General features: G+C 46.4%; 2 protein-coding genes and 1 non-coding gene across 5 annotated transcripts in view; 1 reads left to right on the forward strand and 2 right to left on the reverse strand.

The window, feature by feature from the left end:
- The window catches only part of CAND2 (cullin associated and neddylation dissociated 2 (putative)), a 33,697-nt gene extending 22,628 nt beyond the window's left edge, over positions 1–11,069 (forward strand). The window contains exons 13-17 of one of the 3 annotated variants that reach the window (XM_032304944.1): positions 2,527–2,696; positions 3,993–4,157; positions 6,339–6,446; positions 8,961–9,210; positions 10,581–11,069. In XM_032304944.1, the coding sequence (XP_032160835.1) occupies positions 2,527–2,696; positions 3,993–4,157; positions 6,339–6,446; positions 8,961–9,188 (671 nt within the window). In that variant the 3' untranslated portion in view covers positions 9,189–9,210; positions 10,581–11,069. Of the gene's footprint in view, positions 1–2,526; positions 2,697–3,992; positions 4,158–6,338; positions 6,447–8,960 lie in introns of all 3 variants that reach the window. The other 2 variants (XM_032312503.1, XM_032358121.1) reach the window with 2 other exon arrangements.
- Positions 11,070–11,782: 713 nt separating this feature from the next.
- Positions 11,783–16,842, reverse strand: RPL32 (ribosomal protein L32). Its single transcript, XM_032337550.1, has 4 exons — positions 16,735–16,842; positions 15,324–15,424; positions 14,424–14,605; positions 11,783–11,963 (listed from the first exon to the last, which is right to left on the reverse strand). Exons 2-4 carry the CDS (start codon positions 15,417–15,419, stop codon positions 11,834–11,836), a joined length of 408 nt encoding a protein of 135 aa, XP_032193441.1. The 5' UTR covers positions 15,420–15,424; positions 16,735–16,842; the 3' UTR covers positions 11,783–11,833.
- On the reverse strand, positions 15,492–15,631 carry LOC116581788. The gene has a single exon (XR_004282228.1). It is a non-coding gene; the product is annotated as a small nucleolar RNA SNORA7 (small nucleolar RNA).
- Positions 16,843–18,167: the final 1,325 nt, after the last annotated feature.

Below are 18,167 nucleotides of genomic sequence, written 5' to 3' on the forward strand. Positions count from 1 at the left end.
TCACCTCCCCTTACCCAGGGGGCACACACTGCCGCCGGTCCTGACTTCCCTCATTGTGCCTGAACTGCCCATGCCTGGCAGCCTGGATGTGTGCCTGGGTGTTTGGTTCTTATTGTATGTTTGACCCAGTTCTCAAGCTCTCACTGTGTATCAGGTACAAGGCTATGTCCTTTAATATACCTCACCGCAGTTCACTCTCCCAGCTCCCTGCATGGTATATAGGCCCAGCCACATCTTACAGATGAGGAAGCAGAGGCTCAGGGAGGAGATTTGGACTCAGGTCTCGCCAGCTACCCCACAGTTTTGTTCTCAGAGAGAATGGGGGAATCTAGGAGCCAGCAGGGCACAGTGCAAGGGGCCAGAGGTTGCCAACTCAGTCTGAATCCTGCTCTGCTGAAAGATTTTATGTTCTTCCCAGTGCATCATATTGGCAGTTTGCTCCTTGACGGGTCATGGTAACTCTGATCACCTGGTTAAGATGGAGACATCAGTTTTCACCACTCTAAAATTACTTTTTCCTGGAGCACCTGGGTAGCACGGTCAGTTGGGTGACTGATTCTTAATTTTTGCTCCAGTTGTGATCTGGGGGTCGTGGGATCGAGACCCACATCAGGCTCCACACTCAGCATGGAGTCCGCTTGGGACTCTCTTTCTCCCTCTGCCCCTCCCCTACTTCTCTCTCAAATAAGTAAACTCTTTAAAATTACTTTTTGCTTTGGAGTAAGTATTTTTGAATCTGTTGAAATATCCTCTTCATCATGTTTCCTTTTTTTAAAAAAAGATTTTATTTATTTATTTGAGAGAGAAAACAAGCAGGGGGAGAGGCAGAGTCAGAGGGAGGAGCAGATTTCCTGCTGAGCAGGGAGCCCAATGTGAGGCTTGATCCCAGAATCCTAAGATTATGACCTGAGTTGAAGGCAGTTGTTTAACCAGCTGAGCCACCTAGGTGTCCCTTCATCAAACTTCTGCCCACTATACTGAGCATCCATTGTGGTTTCTTTCCTGCCTCAGTGATTTCTGACAGTTGCCAAATGCTGACTTCCGATTCCAGCATTCCTTTCATATTTGTTAGTTTGCCTTCTAATCTCTGGAATAGAACTTTTCCTTCTCCCCCACTTATTTATTCACTCATTGATTTATTCATGTCATTATAGAATCATGGACTCCTGTTTCAGTGAATTGTAATTTATTATCGTCTTCATTTATTTGACTTTCATGCTTGTCTTAGGTGTGGCCAGTGGGGGCCCTTCAGGATGGTTCCAAGGTTCTATTGGCATGTTTTCATTGTCCTTTGAACATATTCTGGTTTTTTGGCACAATAAGATGCTCTAGACTTGCCTTGAACCTTTCCTGCCCCAGCTCAGGAATCGGCCATTTCTCCAGGGAGCCCTGATTCCTTTAGGGGAGAATGATACTTAGGACCCCAAACCTGGACTCTAGGTGTGCTCATTGCTACTGGGGTGCCACCACTGCGAGGCCCTCAGAGACAGAGCTGAGGAGTGTGTGTGTGTGTATGAGTGTGTGTACACAGACAGACAAACATGGACATGAGTTACCTCCTCTCCAGTCCAGCACTGCAGGGTTCCACCTAGCCTCCTTCCTTCCCATTCCATACCCTTCTCTTACAGGGTGAAACTCACCTCCTACTACCTATAAGATATGTATTCTGGAATACACAGAAAGTAGACTGAGAATTGCTAACTTTTATAGCTGAAAAGTCAGCATTTGTTCTTAGCTTGAGGGCATTTAACCAAAATACCTCAGAAGATACTTGGTGACTTGTTTCAGTCTCTCATAACCTGATGGTTATGTTAATCATTTGAAATATAGTTAGGGGTTTGGTTGTTGTTATTTTTTATGCTTTTCTTTAGGGACTCACCTCATTCTTGATTTTATTTACTTACAGAGCATATGGAACATTAATGTAGTTATTAAAAAGTCTAAACTGTATAAAAAGTCATACTCAGAGAAGTGCTGTGTGAATGTGTAAGTTTCTTCACCTCTCTGATCTCCAAGAGCCCTATCTATAATAATATCAAGTTACCATTTATAGAATCCTTGGTCTGTGCCAGGCTGTCTTCTATGTATTTATATTTTATATAGATTTAGTTTATGTAAATAAATACGTACTGTGTATAATAAAAATTTATATATAATAAATATATATGTGTGTGTGTGTGTATGTGTGTGTGTGTGTGTGTGTATCACGTCACTACATTTTAAATCTTAAAAACAGATCTCCACTATGGTACTGCTCTTACTCCCATTTGATAGATAAGATACTGAGGCTATCCAAGGTTCCATAGTTAGGCAGTTGTGGAACCTGGATTTGAACCCATGCCAGACTCTAGTTCACATTCTTAACTGAGCTCTGAGTACTTGTGCCTGGCAAAAAAGTAGATGGTCAGAACACGTTTGCCCCCATTGGCCAAGTCTGCCCATTATGCAGGTAATCAAGGTCAGGGGTGGAGGTGGTCTGTGTCTTGGCCCAGCCGTCCCACACACCCCCTCTCATATTTCCATCAGGAGAGTTTATGGAGAGCCTGCAGGACCCGGACCTGAATGTGCGCCGTGCCACCCTGGCTTTCTTCAACTCGGCTGTGCACAACAAGCCCTCGCTGGTCCGGGACCTGCTGGATGACATCCTGCCCCTCCTCTACCAGGAAACGAAGATCCGCAGGGACCTCATTCGAGAGGTGGGGCTGGAGAGGCATAGAGCAGGAAGCCCTGGGCCTGACCAGTGGGGCTGTGGCAAGGATTCAGGTCACCTGGGGCCTCGATCAAGTCCCACTCCTCCACTTCCCGGTTGTCTGACCCTGGGCATGGGAGCGTAGGACCATTTTATTCACTCTGAGCCTCAGTTTTCTTCTTGGCACAATGAGGAAACTAATTTGTATCTGCATCAGAGCATTGTGGAGGAGATTCCATGAGTTATGTCCTGCAGGGGCTCAGAACTGCTCCTGGCGCACCATCGGCCTCAGTAGGTATTGGTGCTTCTTACTATCACTCAGCAATCAGCAGGGGTTCACTGAGGGACAGCCCGGTGGCAGGGTGGCAGGATCAGAGCTGGACCAGACATGGTGTCTGCCACCAGGGAGCTCCTGCCCTCCTCAGGGACAGAGGCACCCATTCTGCCAATTATTTCATTGACTTAAATCCTTAAACAAGGTTTTAAGGAGCAGAGATTAAAGGTGACTTAACAGCTGTCATCACATGATATAATAAAAAGGTTTGAACCACCTGGCATTGCTGACGAGGAAGTGACTGTGTTTAGAGGAGTTTGGAAAGTTTCCCAAAAGAGGGAACCTTTAATTGGGGCTTGTAGGGGTGAGAAGCAGTTTACCATTAAGCACAGAGCCTTGTGGTTAAAGGCTTCAGAGACCTGGGTTTTTTAATTCTAGTTCAGCTACTTACTAGCTGTATGTTCTTGGGTGAGTTAATTAACCTCTTTGAGCCTAGTTTCCTCATATGTTAAATGGGGTTATTGGTAATACTGTCTCCCTAGGGCTGTTGTGATGCTTGAGTAAAATTTCATTTGTCAAGCACTCAGCACAGTGGTTGGCATCTTATCACTGCTCCGTAGACCATAATAATTATTGTTACTGGTTTTTAAAAGATTTTATTTATTTATTTTAGAGAGAGAGGGTGGGTGTGAGCAAGCTGAGGGAGAGGGAGAGAGAATCTGAAGCAGACACCAGGCTCAGTGTAGAGCCTGATGCGGGGCTCCATCCCACAAACACAAGATTATGACCTGAGCTGAAACCAAGTCGGATGCTTAAAACCGACTGAGCCACCCAGACACCCACGTTACTGTTATCATTGGAGGACATTGCAGGTTGAGCAAAGGCAAGAGGCTTGAGAGTATGAGGCTTGATTCGGTGACAGAACACAATACTGAACAAGGGAGGTGGGGTGTGCAGCAGGGACTGAGGGAGGTGTCCTTACACCCTCAAGTCCCATCCCGTAACCCTCGTCATCCTTCTGTCCTGCAGGTGGAGATGGGGCCCTTCAAGCACACAGTGGACGACGGGCTGGACGTGCGGAAGGCAGCCTTTGAGTGCATGTACTCGCTGCTTGAGAGCTGCCTAGGCCGGTTGGACATCTGCGAGTTCCTGAACCACGTGGAGGATGGCCTGAAGGACCACTATGATATCCGGGTAGGACAGGCCACCCGGCCAGAACAGCACCCACCCCATACCGAGGGGACAGGCGAGCACCACTAGGGCCCACTGCTTGTTTGCCCCCCACTCTCCACCCCAGGCACCCCCATAAAGATAACCGCATTATTCTCTCTCTCTCTTTTTAAAAAGATTTTATTTATTTATTTGACAGAGTTCATAAGTAGGCAGAGAGACAGGCAGATGGTGGGGGAAGCAGGCTCCCTGCTGAGCAGAGAGCTGGATGTGGGGCTCGATCCCAGAACCCTGAGATCATGACCAACCGGAAGGCAGAGACTTTAACCTACTGAGCCACCCAGGCGCCCCTCTTATTTTATTTTATTTTATTTTATTTTTTTAGTATTTTATGTATTATTTGATGGAGAGAGCAGGGGTGGGGCAGAAGGAGAAGCAGACTCCTCACTGAGCAGGGAGCCTGATATGGGACTCCATCCCAGGACCCTGGGATCCTGGCCTGAGCTGAAGTCAGATGCTTAACCGACCGAGCCTGATTTTTTCCTGATTATCAATCAGGGAAAGAGCCAAGCTGGGGCGCCTGGGTTGTTCAGTGGGTTAAGCCTCTGCCTTTGGCTCAGATCATGGTCTCAGGGTCCTGGGATTGAGCCCCACATCTGGCTCTCTGCTCAGCAGGGAGCCTGCTTCCTCCTCTTTCTCTGCCTGCCTCTCTGCCTACTTGTGATCGCTCTCTCTCTCTCTCTGTCAAATAAATAAATAAATAATCTTTTAAAAAACAGAAAGAAAGAGAGCCAAGCTCTCAAACACCTTTGGTGGGAGTCTACACTGGGCGACCTCTTTGGAGGATGGTTTAGCCATAAGGAGAAACATTTAGAATTCTTTGACACATTCCTGATCTAGCAGTTCCGTCTCCATAAACAGAGCCTTCGGACTCACTCCTCAAAATGTGTTTGGAGTTTCTATGTTCAAGATTGTTCTTCCCAGCTCTGTGGGGGTTGGAGAAAGCTGGTGGCTTCCTGAATGTCCACCCATCAGTGGGCTGGTACCTCTGGTCATGGAATGCTGGCCGCACTGAGAAGAGTGAGTCGGTCCCTTTGCAGTGATGTGAGAGATGGCCAAGCCCCACTGTCAATTGATAAAAGCCAGTTGTTTTTACAGGCATTTTCCCCATGCTATCCTGTTTCCACCCATTCTGGCCCCATCATCCTCTTGTCTGTCCTCCCAGGAGCATGGGACAGGGCCTGACATCAGTGCCACATTCGGACCCCAGTGTCCGGGCTCCCTCCGGTGTTGAGGAGGGTGGGTATGACATGTCTTGAGCCCCTAGAGTTATCTTGTTGAGTCTACACTGTATCCTTGGATGGTGTAGCCCACTTTACAGGGGTGAGACCAGAGAGCTGGTGGGTTCAAGGGCAGCAGCTGGGCAGTGGAGGAGCCCTGGGTTGCAGCTTGTGCTGTGTAATGCTGTGCTCTTTGCTGCTGTGGCCCTGGTCGCCCTCCTTTGCCATGGGTTGTGGGGGGATCAGGGAAGGGTAGACAGTGGAGGGGTTGGGTAGGGCACGTAGAATCCAGACAACCATCCTTTATGGTGTGGAGCACTGGTTGACCATTTTCCCAAGAAAACTTGACCATTTTCCCAAGAGGTCAGCATTAGTCTCCAGCAGGCCGCATCCAGGCCTGTGGATGTGTTTAGTTGGCTCACACAGTAGTTTGTTTGCTTTTTAACTGGGTGTCAACATTTAAAAGTTGAGAGATCTTCCATGAAAATCAGAGTGTCTTTGGAAAGCAGGCTATCAGCTGGGGCCACATTCCCACAGCCACAGTTGGCTGGAGGTGAGAGCTGAGGTCTGGAGTATGGGCTCTTGATTCCTGCCCAGTTGCCCTCTGGCCCTGTTCACTCATGGCCAGTATCTGCCTGGCCCTGTGGGCATCAGAGCTGGAGAATCGCCCCCTCCCTGGTGCCTCTTCTCATCTGATCCTCCCCAGGTCAGCCAGGCATGGGAGCCATTGCCAGTCATAGTTTATAGATAAGGAAACTGAAGCCCAGAGCAGGAGAGACTCGGGCAGGGCCCTGGTGGGAATTAGTGCTAGAGTTTGGACCTGAGCTCCAAGTGTTGGGACCAGAGCCCCTGATCTTCCATGGCCTCTGCTCCTTTTGGTCCTGGGCCATTTTACCATGAACTCTGTCTTCTTCCTCCTGGGTAGATGCTGACCTTCATCATGCTCGCCCGACTGGCTACCCTGTGTCCCGCACCTGTTCTGCAGAGAGTGGACCGGCTCATTGAACCACTCAGGGCCACCTGCACCGCCAAGGTACCTCCCACCCCTACCCCACTTAGCGCTGGGCACACCTGCGGATTGCTCACAGTTACCCTTTCTAGGTGGTGTATGAAGGGCTTCATTTCATTGTTGTCGTCCTCCTGTAAGGCACTTCTTATTGTCACCACTGTATACACAGGGGAGCAGAGACTCAGAGAGGTGAAGTTATGGACCTAGGCTACCCAGCTAGTAAATTGCAGAGCTGAGATTCAAACCCGGCTCTTTCTTTCATTCATTAAACATTTCCTGGGTGCTGGGCCTCATTGCAAGGTACGAGGGATACAACATTGAACCTGGTGGGTTCCCCACTCCCAAATCCTTTTTTTTTTTTTTTTAAGGTTGTATTTATTTATTTGAGAGAAAGCAAGAGAGCGAGCGAGCATGACGGGGGTAAGGGCAGAGGGAAAAGCAGATTCCCCACTGAGCAGGGAGCTTGATGTGGGGCTCCATCTCAAGACTCAGGGATCATGACCCAAGCTGAAGGCACACGGTTAATTGACTGAGCCACCCAGGCTCCCCCCTACTCCCACATCCTAATTGGGAAACGAGTGAGACTCTTGGAAAGATAGAAACCATTGATTGGTTGATTGATACAGGGCAGAGTTGCTGATAAGCTAGAGTGCCTCAAGGATCCAGGGGAGGGATTCGGAGCCAGAGGCCTGGGGGCAACATGCAGTGTTGGGAACAGAGCCTGGCATACCCAGGGGGTGGGTATCCAGTAATTACCTGGTGACTAAAAGAACTAACTTGGATTTTGAAAGGGTAGGAATTAACCTAAAAGTAGTAGAGTATTTCAGTTTGGAGCTTAAGGAGAAGAGATATCCACAGAACAGTGATTTTCAAGTAGCAAAACCTTTTCCAATAAAATAAAATCTTCTGTGGATAAAACATTAAAATTGGTGGTTTCTTAATAGATAGAAACCTGCCTTGTAAGTTTCCCTTTGAAACATATGTGGGTATGAAGTAAAAAGAAGCTGTGTTTCTGCAGGAGTCTTGCAGTCTTTTTTTTTTTTTTTTTTAAGATTTTATTTATTTATTTGACAGAGAGCGATCACAAGTAGGCAGAGAGGCAGGCAGAGAGAGAGGAAGGAAAGCAGGCCCCCTGCTGAGCAGAGAGCCCAATGCGGCACTCGATCCCAGGACCCTGAGATCATGACCTGAGCCAAAGGCAGCGGCCCAACCCACTGAGCCACCCAGGCGCCCCAGGACTCTTGCAGTCTTGACTGTTTCAGTGGCCAAATCATTTCTAATTTTTTTTGAGCCGTTTGGCATGGAGAAGGATCGCAGTTCCCAGGGAAGGACTGCAGACCCCCCTTCACTCAGCCCAGATGGCAAGAGGAGCTTCAGTCTGAGGCCCACATATAGGCCACTCGGAATGGCTGCAGAGGACGCTGTTTGTCAGGCACTGAGATGAGAACTTGCTGCATCTGTGTCCACAATCCCTCATCTGCTGAAACCTACAAAGCTCTGGAACTTGTTTGGCAACAAAACTTGACTTGAACTGGCCTGAGGCTATTTATGGCTTTTCTCTCTTGCTGTGACATGCATAATATTCTTTCATTTTTCATATAGTAGTAGAAATATTCCTGTATTTGATTACATGATATTGTACCACGTTGTCTGCACACTATCCTGTTTCTAACCCCCCCCCCCCACCAAATCCTGAATTCCAAACCACACCTGGCCCCAAGGGTTTCAAAGCAGGGGATATGGACCTGTATTAAGCCATTTAACCCTCAAAGCAACTCTATGGAAAGGAGGCTCTTCCATACAGAAAGGGAAGTGCAGCTTGCAGTGACAACCTGCAGTCACAGTGCTTACAGGGCAGAGCATTCAAACCCAAGACTGTCCAACCCCAGTGCCAAGCTCTTAACCTCTACACTGGAATCTTGAGGGGGAATAGTCTTTGTCTGGGCCAAGTCAGCAGCCTCAAGAGGAATCCAGACTTTATTTCATAAGGAGTGGGGCAGTTCTGAGATTCTCTAAGTGGGAGAGGGTGGGGGGTGAAGAAACAAGACAGGCAAGGCAGTTTGAGGGGTTTCCTGCACAGACTAGCTTGCAGGGGCAGGCGCCTGAGTGGAGGGGGGACGAGGCCAGCAAGGTGACTGTCATGGTGATCCAGTCTTTAAGTCATGGTACCAAGAGTCTGTTTTAAGCACAGTAAGAAAAGATAGGCTGAATCCTGTCAGGGGAAGGAGATAACTGAACACTTTACAGCATTTATCACCATCCAGTTATTTATTAATAATAAGAAAGGTGGGCAGTTTAGATTGGTTGGTCAGAGGCCCCCTAGGTGACCTTGAGGTTGATTTAATGACAAAAAATTCCCCTTTGGGGAAACCCACTGGGGTAAAAGCGCAGAAGAAACCTCAGGAGGCTGGAACCACAGTGTGCTGTGGTTTAAACTGGGAAGGATACAGGTGGTTGGGACGAATCCAGAGACCAGTGAGGTAGCTGTGGTGTGATGCTAAGTTCAATAAAGGATGGCTTGTTGTTTTCCTACTATAGGTCAAAGCTGGTTCTGTGAAGCAGGAATTTGAGAAGCAAGACGAGCTGAAACGCTCTGCGATGAGGGCAGTGGCCGCCCTGCTGACCATCCCAGAAGTAGGGAAAAGCCCCATCATGGCTGACTTCTCTTCCCAAATCCGATCCAACCCCGAACTTGCTGCCCTCTTTGAAAGCATCCAGAAGGATTCTGCTTCAGCCCTCAACACAGACTCGATGGAGCTCAGCTAGTACCCCCCAACTCTGCCCCTAGGTGGGCCCTTACTTAAGAGAAGGAGGCCTAACCAAGCCTGAGGCCTCACTGTCCCCCTGCCCACCATAGGCTTCTCTACTTTTGCCCTTTTGTCATCTCACTGGGAGCCCTTCTGCTCCTGGTTGGGGCTTACAGTGCCTTCTCCAGGGACCCCCAACTCGAGGCCCCCAGCAGGAGCTGCAGGGTTGCCAACAGTTGGGCCCTTTAACTCAGGACAGTCATTCAAGGAAACGGCATGGACATTTTCCAAGCCCTTCCACACAAACACAGATGCGTGACTTCACACAGGGCGGTCTGTACCTTCAAAGCGGGGAGTCCCTGCCTCACTAAGGACTAAGTAGTGTTTAGAAATACTCTTACGCTCACAGCTGCAGAAAGTTAGGAGACAACCGGCTGGCCTCTTTGCCCACCATTGTCCCAGATTTGTCACTCACACCTCTCCCACTCTTCACTTAACTTGATCTGATAGGCCAAACATTAGTGCTGGGTGGGCATCTTGAAGAGTCAAGCTACTTCTCTGAGCTTTAACATTTTAGAATTCAAAATGCTTCACTTTCTAATTGGCAGTAATGAATCTGAAATTTTTTTGCAGGGGGAGGGGGGCCAAGGTAGGGAATTAGATCTAGTTTGTTTTTTTTTCTAATTTCGAAACTCTTAGGTAGCTAACTGGGAAATAAGTACCAAGAAAGTACAGACCATCTTTTATGTCACCCACCTAGGTGTCAACAGTTGGTTTGTGTCCTGAGAAGACTTTGAACATGTTGTTTCTAGTTTTTAGTATTGAAGACACAAATATTAAACAATAGGCTAAAGAATTTTCTGTGCTATCCCAGGTTAATAAAGGACAGACCTAGTGTTACTTTTTCTGTGCACACTTCCTCTACTCAGTAGACCACTGTCTGTATACTTCCCAAGTCAATTTAAAGAAATCATGGAAACAACTCAACAATTAACTCAAATGTTTCAGACTAGGCTTTGAACTGGATGGAGGTAGGCAACCTGTAATTTACATACCCAATTTAAGGGACTTAAATCCACTCATGGCTAGCATGCCAAGAAAATTTTAAGCAGTCTAGTATTTCTGCTCAGTTGACCAGGCTGGTAGGGAAAAAAACACCCTGTAAGTGATTGTCTTGTTCTTCAGTACCTCATGCCACATCCCCAATTATCCTGCCCTTTGCTGCCAGTTCTTAGATAAGTGCTATCATAACCTTATAGACACGCCTCTTTCTTGTGCTTTGCAAATACTGCATTTTTTTTTTTTTTTTACAAAATGAAGGTTTGTGGCAACCCTGTGTTCAGCCAAATCTATCAATACCATTTTTCCAACAGCATTTGCTCACTTCCTGTTGTATTTTGTTAATTCTCAGACTTTCACTTTTTCATTATGTTATGGTGATGTGATCATTGATGTTACTGCTTGTGCCTGAAGATGGGACTGAATTGCTGCAGTCTCGTGAGATGACTTCAATGGAATTGCTTATGAGCAAAAAATTTGTTGAGATGGGATCCACTCCTGAAGATGCTGGATTGTTGAAATGACAACAAAGAACTGAAGAATATTACATCAACTTAGTTGATGAAGTAGTGGTAGGGTCTGAGAGATGGCACTCCCGATTTTGAAAGCTCTTGGGTAAAGTGCTAACAGTATCATGCTACAGAGAAATCATTCTGGACTCAGTCAATGCAGTCAACTTCATGGTCTTCATTTTAAGAAATTATGACAGCCACCCTAGCCTTCAGCAGCCACCATCAACATGGAGGTTAAGACCTTCCACCAGCAAAGATCACAACTCAAAATATGTTTAGCACTTTTGCACTAGATGGTTAGCATTTTTTGCAATAAACTGATTTTTAAATTAAGGTATGAATTGTCTAGACATGCTATTGCACATAATAAATTATAACAGTATAAACAACTATTATATGCACTCAGAAACCAGAAAGATGCGTTTGATTTGCTTCATCAGTGGTTTGAAACCAAACCACAGGATCTCGAGAAGTATGCCTATAATTCACATAGCTAAATTCTAGCTTTTGCGGCCAAAGTTTTAGGGCTGTGGTCAAAAAGGCAACTTAATTGTTAAATCCTGAGTACCAATCAAGAGGCCCAATGATGTTAAGAATCCCAGCCTTCAGAAACTGCTGTTAAGTTACCTGAAGCAGCAAGCTAGGGGAGGGTTATAAAAGGGAGACCGAAAGTTATCTTCAGGCATCCAAGGCTAATCGTAGAGGGATTTGTGCTGCATCCTGTCATGTTTTTGTTCAGAGGCTACCTCACAAGAACTACATACAGTGACCATCATCCAAATTTACAAAGTGAGGCTAAGGATGACTACTTGCTCTGAGCTGCAAGGTCCTTCAATCAAAAGTCTTAGAATGTTGCTTGGTCTGAGCCCAAGTCTCTCCCAGCCCCAACTGGAGCTGATAAAGCTGCTCTGGGCACCAGAGGCCTGTGCCCTATGAAGAATGAAGTATCCTTATAAACACACCCCTTCCAAATGGAGGATTCCAGAGCATTAATGGGCAAAAGAATAATCTCCATGCAGACACCAAGGAGGGAAATGCCAGATGGTAGTTTTATGGTTTTATTAACACAAATAGGACGTGCACAACAAGCTGTCTATTCATTTTCTTCACTGCGCAGCCTGGCATTGGGATTGGTGACTCTGATTGCCAGCTGGGCTGCTCTTTCCACAATAGCTTTGCGGTTCTTGGAGGAGACGTTGTGAGCAATCTCTGCACAGTAAGATCTGGAAGAGAAGCAGTTAGTGAGTATGGAGCAAGCCAGATGAACACATGCTCTGGAGTTTCCCTGGGAGGGCAGCAGTTTTTGATCACATCACCTCCAGAGCAATAGCACAGAGCCATGAGGGCTCTGGCAAAGTTGATGAAAAAGACCCACATAGTCCCAAATCCTAACTTTCCTAAATTCCATGGTACCAGCAGTAGGACTCTTCAAGTATTTACTGATAGTGACAGAAGTACTCACTGTCCCCTCATTTAATCCTTACAAGCAGCCTTGTAATCCAGGTATTGCCTCCTCTTACAGACAAACCATGACCCTTAAAGGTGCAAGTGAATTCCCAAGTAAGATACTTAGAAATGGACAGGGCTAGGATGGCTCAGTCCCAGATTCCAAGTTCAAACGTTCTCCCCCAATCCTTTCACAGTCAATCTGCCCAACACAGGGCAGTCTCAGGGAGCTTGGACTTGCCCATTAAGTTCTGAAACTCTCTGCAGAGCAGGAGGAGAATCCAACAGTCTGATTAAGCCATGGGTTTCCTGGCCTAGACATTCACATTTTACTTGTTTGACTGCTGCAGACAAAATTCAAATTGAGAAGTAACATTTCCTGAAGTCACCCAGCAATAATATTTCCCGAGTATCTGGCTGGCAGATACTGTTCTAATCTACTCATTCCCCACAGCTGCATCAGGCCCCAGTTCGGTAACAAATTGGCCTAATGAGAACATTTCAGTCAAGTTATGACACCATTAAGAGCAGATTAAGAAAAGACACTCTCAGGGCATCTGACTAGCTCAGTCAGTAGAGCATGGGACCCTGAGATCAAGAGTCACACACTCTACCAAATGAGCCAGCCAGGAGCCCCCAAAATAAAAAATCTTAAAAAGGACACTCTACCCGGAGGAATTTCAGCAAAAACAGAAAGAAAGCTATAAGCAGTGACTAAATCAGGCAATGAACATACACAAATTCTTTTTAAGAATTCTAGCAAAATAGCTTAAGTGTGAGACAAGCAAACCCAAAGAATTATCTTCTATAAAGGAGTCCACTCAAACTCAAAGTAGCTGTATTTTGAAATGTTCCAATTATATTTTTCAACACTTTACGCTTTTTCCAAAATACCTCAAGTCCATATCCACATGCGTATTTAATAACCAATCACTCACTCTATGTATTATCTTAAATACTTCTGTCTGCCCAGGTATCTTCCCGACACATGACAATCATTTCAAAAAAACATGTAACATTCCACCCAGTGCTTATACTCCCATCATTTACAAATAGTGTTTTCAACTGCTCAAACTGAAAAACTGTTCAAATGTTTCAAAATGCTTTTTATTTAGGGATAAGTATACAAAAATGGAACTTGTGGATTAAAGGTCATAGATTTCAAATATTTCTATGGCTCCAGATACAAACTGCCAAGCTATTTAAGAGTATCTTTTTGGTAACCAGCAACACCAGCACTGCAGCATTTTTGCTACACAAAAGGAATTGCATCTTTATGTCACAATTTTCCATCCACCTAATTGGGGTTTGGGCAGCCACCCCTAATTCCTCTGTTCACCCAAGGATTTTCAAAGGAAAATTTCCAGTATCCCAACACCCAGTTAAATTCCCAACCTAGAAAACTCAACCAAAGTGAGAATAATGGTTTTGTTTTTCTATTACTTGTGCCTACAATCACTACAGATGAAAGATCTTTGTAAGCAAGCACACACAGGTCCTATAGTTAGTCACACTCTCCACATCCTAATTAAGAAAACAGGTTTTCAGCTTCTGTTTAACAGGAAGGAAGAAAACCGTCCTCTGCTTTACCAAAGAAACACCATTCCCTCCAAACCAGATTCAAAGCATCCAAATCACTTCCCGGGTGAAATGTTTTCTCATCCCACCGCCCAAATTTTGGCCTCAGCAGTCTTTCTCACACGGCGCTCATAAAGTGTCTAACTTTCTCAAAATACTTGAAAGTAATGCTGTGAACCCTTCGTGCATTCTTGCATCTCTATGACTTTGTGCAAGTCATCCTCTGCCTGCCAAGTCTTCTTCCTTTTCTCCACCTCAGAATAGAGCTCCTTATCAGGCAACTCGTCTAACCCCATAGCCTTCTGAAGGAAGATACCCCTGGCCACAGCACTAAGTGCCCCTTTGGTCTGAGGCTATATCTGATATCCCCCCACCCCACCCCACCTCCACACACAGCAATGTTCTGCAAAGAACTGCCAAAAGGATACCAGTGTTTGTATTATTGGGCAAAGTCCTTCTCTTTCCAGATCTCAGGTCTCTACACTTTTCAGGTAAGTTCCCTTACCCTACTCCAGCAAAGGAAATACTTCGAAGTCCCCAACAAGCATTCTTTAAGCTCCTGAGAGAATATACAACTCTTCTAAATGCTAGAGTCCCTACCAAAAATGCTCACAGATGCAGACTTCTGACATCTAACCCAGAGGTGGGACCCAACTCACTTGTTGCACATCAGCAGCACTTCAAGCTCCTTGACGTTGTGCACTAGGAACTTCCTGAAGCCACTGGGCAACATGTGCTTTGTCTTCTTGTTGCTCCCGTAACCAATGTTGGGCATCAAGATCTGGCCCTTGAATCTTCTGCGCACCCTATTGTCAATGCCTCTTGGCTTCCGCCAGTTGCGCTGAAATAAACACAGGAGGGTTAGTGTCTTTGCTAACAACTTTTCCTTTTGGAGAAAAAAAAGAGGACTCAATGAAAAGGAAATATGCCAAACAGTAGCTATCTGGGTTACAGTATTTCACGACACCTTTTTATACACACACACACACAATGAAAAGGAAATATGCCAAACAGTAGCTATCTGGGTTACAGTATTTCACTACACCTTTTTATACACACACACACACACACACTCATATTTAGTGGTGGAAAAAATAGGGGCTCCTGCATTTGACTACCAGGAATAGACTCACATCCACACTCAACAAAGGAAAAGCAGACTATATACTGATAGAATGTGAAGAGGCTATATATAAAGTTCAGATGAAGAGTGAAGAGCATGGGTTTCAACACTGCACTGAAGATGTTAAGTTTTCTCATCATAAAAATAAGGATAATCTAATGTCTTGAGGACACCTAAAATGATTCAGGCCTCCAGACACCTCAAAACAGTCAGTGTCCCCGGCGATTTAAATTTCAACTTATATTATAATGAAGTGACTGAGTGCCAGTAAGGCATACTCAGGGAGACTTGAGTTTCTGGAAAGCTCTAGCACCAACCAGAGTTGTTCATCTGCCAAAGGTACTCTCTGGACCAGGTGATGCCAGAAGTCCAGAAGCCCATTTAGGAGTTCCTTCCTCCACCCCAACAAGTACTTCCATCCCGGGACGATATATACCTTAATTTTGACATATCGGTCTGACTGGTGCCGGATGAACTTCTTGGTCCTCTTTTTAACGATCTTGGGCTTCACCAAAGGTCTGAGGGCAGCCATGATGCCTTCAAGAAAGAGACAGAGATGGTGTCAAGCAGTCCTGGAAGGAGGCTTTCCTGCACAGGGGTTGAACGTTGTTGCAGAGTGTCTTCCAATCACCAGCTACTGAGCAAACTGGGAATGGAATGGGTACCTCTGCCAGGCTTGCTTTCCCTCCCGTCTCCGAAGCTGGCAGAATACTAACCACTCTCCAGACGCGATCCTGGGAGGTCAAGGGTCACATCACCCCCTAAAGCCAAGGAAGAATGCTAACAGCTTATCTAACACAAATCGACCCCAAATGTTCTCAACTTGCACAGGGCAGCAAATCCCACTTCTAGTATCCCAAACCGTAGACAGTCCAATTTCCTTTTAGATACGCAGAGCTTGGGCAGGCTACAAGAACCGGGGTCTTAGTTCACCTGTAAAATGGCAAGGATACCGCACACTGAATGCCTGCAGTGACTGAACGCAAGCAGACCTGAAGAGAAACCCATGTTTCCCTGAGGACTGTTGCTCTTCAATTCCCTCACCACAGGCCTACAAAACCACGATGTACTCAGAACATGTTTCTAGGCCTCTGAACTTCCGTTCTACCTGGAGATCATCCGAGTCTCAATTTATAACCCTCCTCAAAGCGGACTTCCCGGTCACCCCATTTTTTCCTCCTGCAGCACACTTTTTGTTCTAGTCTCCTCACCGCCTCTTTAACACCTGGTGAAGTGCGCAGCGAACGTCGCGTTAGATAAACGAACGCACCCCACCCGCAACACGATTTCCTCGCAGGACGCGGTTCTATATTCCCCGAGAGCCTGACCCGCCATCAGCATTTGTTAACGGAACTAATCGACTCGCAGCTCACGGTGGCTGGTCTGTTTTCTGAGGTGATCCGGCCGCAGCAGCAACCCCAAGACCAACCAGAAAACTGCAGAGGAAGGAGCGTCCGTCAGCGGAAAGAGAAAATACACGCGGGCACACTTCACTGACCAAGGTGATTCGAGTATTCGTCATCACACCCGAACCCTCTGGTCGCTCCACGGCTCCGACAAGCTCCCTCAGGCTAGACCCGAAGGGCGACCTTCACTCCCAGAGCTCAAACAAGCTGTCCGCAACACTGAGAGAGACGACAGGCAGCCTCCGTAGAAGGGCAAGTGGCCCTGGGAAGCGAACCTCCATCATCGGCTGGGCCGCTTCCCTGTTCCCGTACATACACCAGCCAACTGACAAGGACAAAGCCCGCCAAGACGACTGCATGGAAGGGTAAGCCTCCTCACCACGAAGCGACAAAAAGAGATGAAGACCGCACAGATGCGGATGGACAACGATTAAAACTCACCCAGTAACAGATGGCTGCCACCTCCGCAGGCAGCGCCGAAGAAGAGAGCGGAGGGTGGCGTGCGAGGGCTGATGGGACTTAACCTCTCGGTCCTGGCCCGGGGAAAAAGAGCACTTCCGGTTCTTCGTCCTTCAAAGAAAAGAAAGACTCGTCAGAGAAATACTACTGGAAAAAAAAAGTCGAGGGATACCTTTGTTTTCCTATATATTAATATCTGCGAGTAGTACTGACAATTTTTCACACCTGCTGTTGGGACTACATAGAACATTTGGAATTCTTTCTGAGCTTATAAGACCTGTCGGGGGGGGGGGGGGGGAATACACTTCCGCCAGAAATTGAAGCCATTCCTCCGGAGAAGAACCCAGGTTTATTTTATTTCCGCCCGAGTTTGTTCTGCTGCTAAGTGCGCCTCTTCGTGGCCAGGAGGGAACAAAACAGAGACTTCTTAATTCCCTCACGTGAATGTATAGAGTAGTATAGCAATGAGACTGTAACAGCTATCATTCGATGGGTTTTACTCTCCTTCCCACAATTCTGTGAGGTAGTTCTCTTATTTCCCCCAATTTACAAATGTAGAAAGGGGAGTTTGGGGATTCGACTCCAAAATCCACACTTCTAATCATTAGGTTAATCTGCTTAATGTTAAATTGTTCTTGGTTTTGTCTTACTTAGATTTTGTTTTTAATATTGTTGTAAAAAAATCACATTTCAGGATAAAAAAAATTGCACCTTGATTCCACAATTTGAACACAATGCAGATGTCATCACTGATCTTTTTTTTTTTTTTTTTTTTTTTTAAGATTTTATGTATTTGACATAGAGAGCGGGCAAGTGGCGGGTTTGGGGTGGGGGATAAGCAGGCAGTGGGAAAGGGAGAAGTAGGCTCTCCGCTGAGCAGGGAGCCCGATGCAGGGCTGGATCCCAGAACCCTGGGACCATGACCCGATTAATTGGAGAGCAGACCCTTAACCCACTAAGCCACCCAGGTAACTCCACTGATCCTGACAGTAGTTCCAGGGTCCAGATGGGGACAGAAGCTACACTGGATTGTGTTGTTCATTGGATGAGAAGTGAGAAGGGAAGAAAGGGTTGACAGCTCCTTCATAAGATTTTGACTGTGAAGGGTAGGGGAGTTTGAGGAGACCTAGAATAGTGAAATGTGAAATGTCTTGTCTGAGGTCACACAGCTGGCAAGCGATAAGGCTGAGACTGGAACCCCTTTGTGCCTATGACTACAGCAAATCTCATGGATCCTGCTTATCTTGCAGGCTCTGGGAAGTCGGATGGGTTGCAGAGCATGAAATCACTGTGCTAACAGCACCCAACATTATGTGCTGTGAAGGAAAAGGTCTTGATGGGGTCAGGTGGGCTAATCAAGCGAATGGATCAATGAACCAGAGACCATGCCTCCAACTGTGAAAGATCCAAGGGAT

The sequence above is a fragment of the Mustela erminea genome, chromosome 1, assembly GCF_009829155.1.
Source record: "Mustela erminea isolate mMusErm1 chromosome 1, mMusErm1.Pri, whole genome shotgun sequence".
Taxonomy (NCBI): domain Eukaryota; kingdom Metazoa; phylum Chordata; class Mammalia; order Carnivora; family Mustelidae; genus Mustela; species Mustela erminea.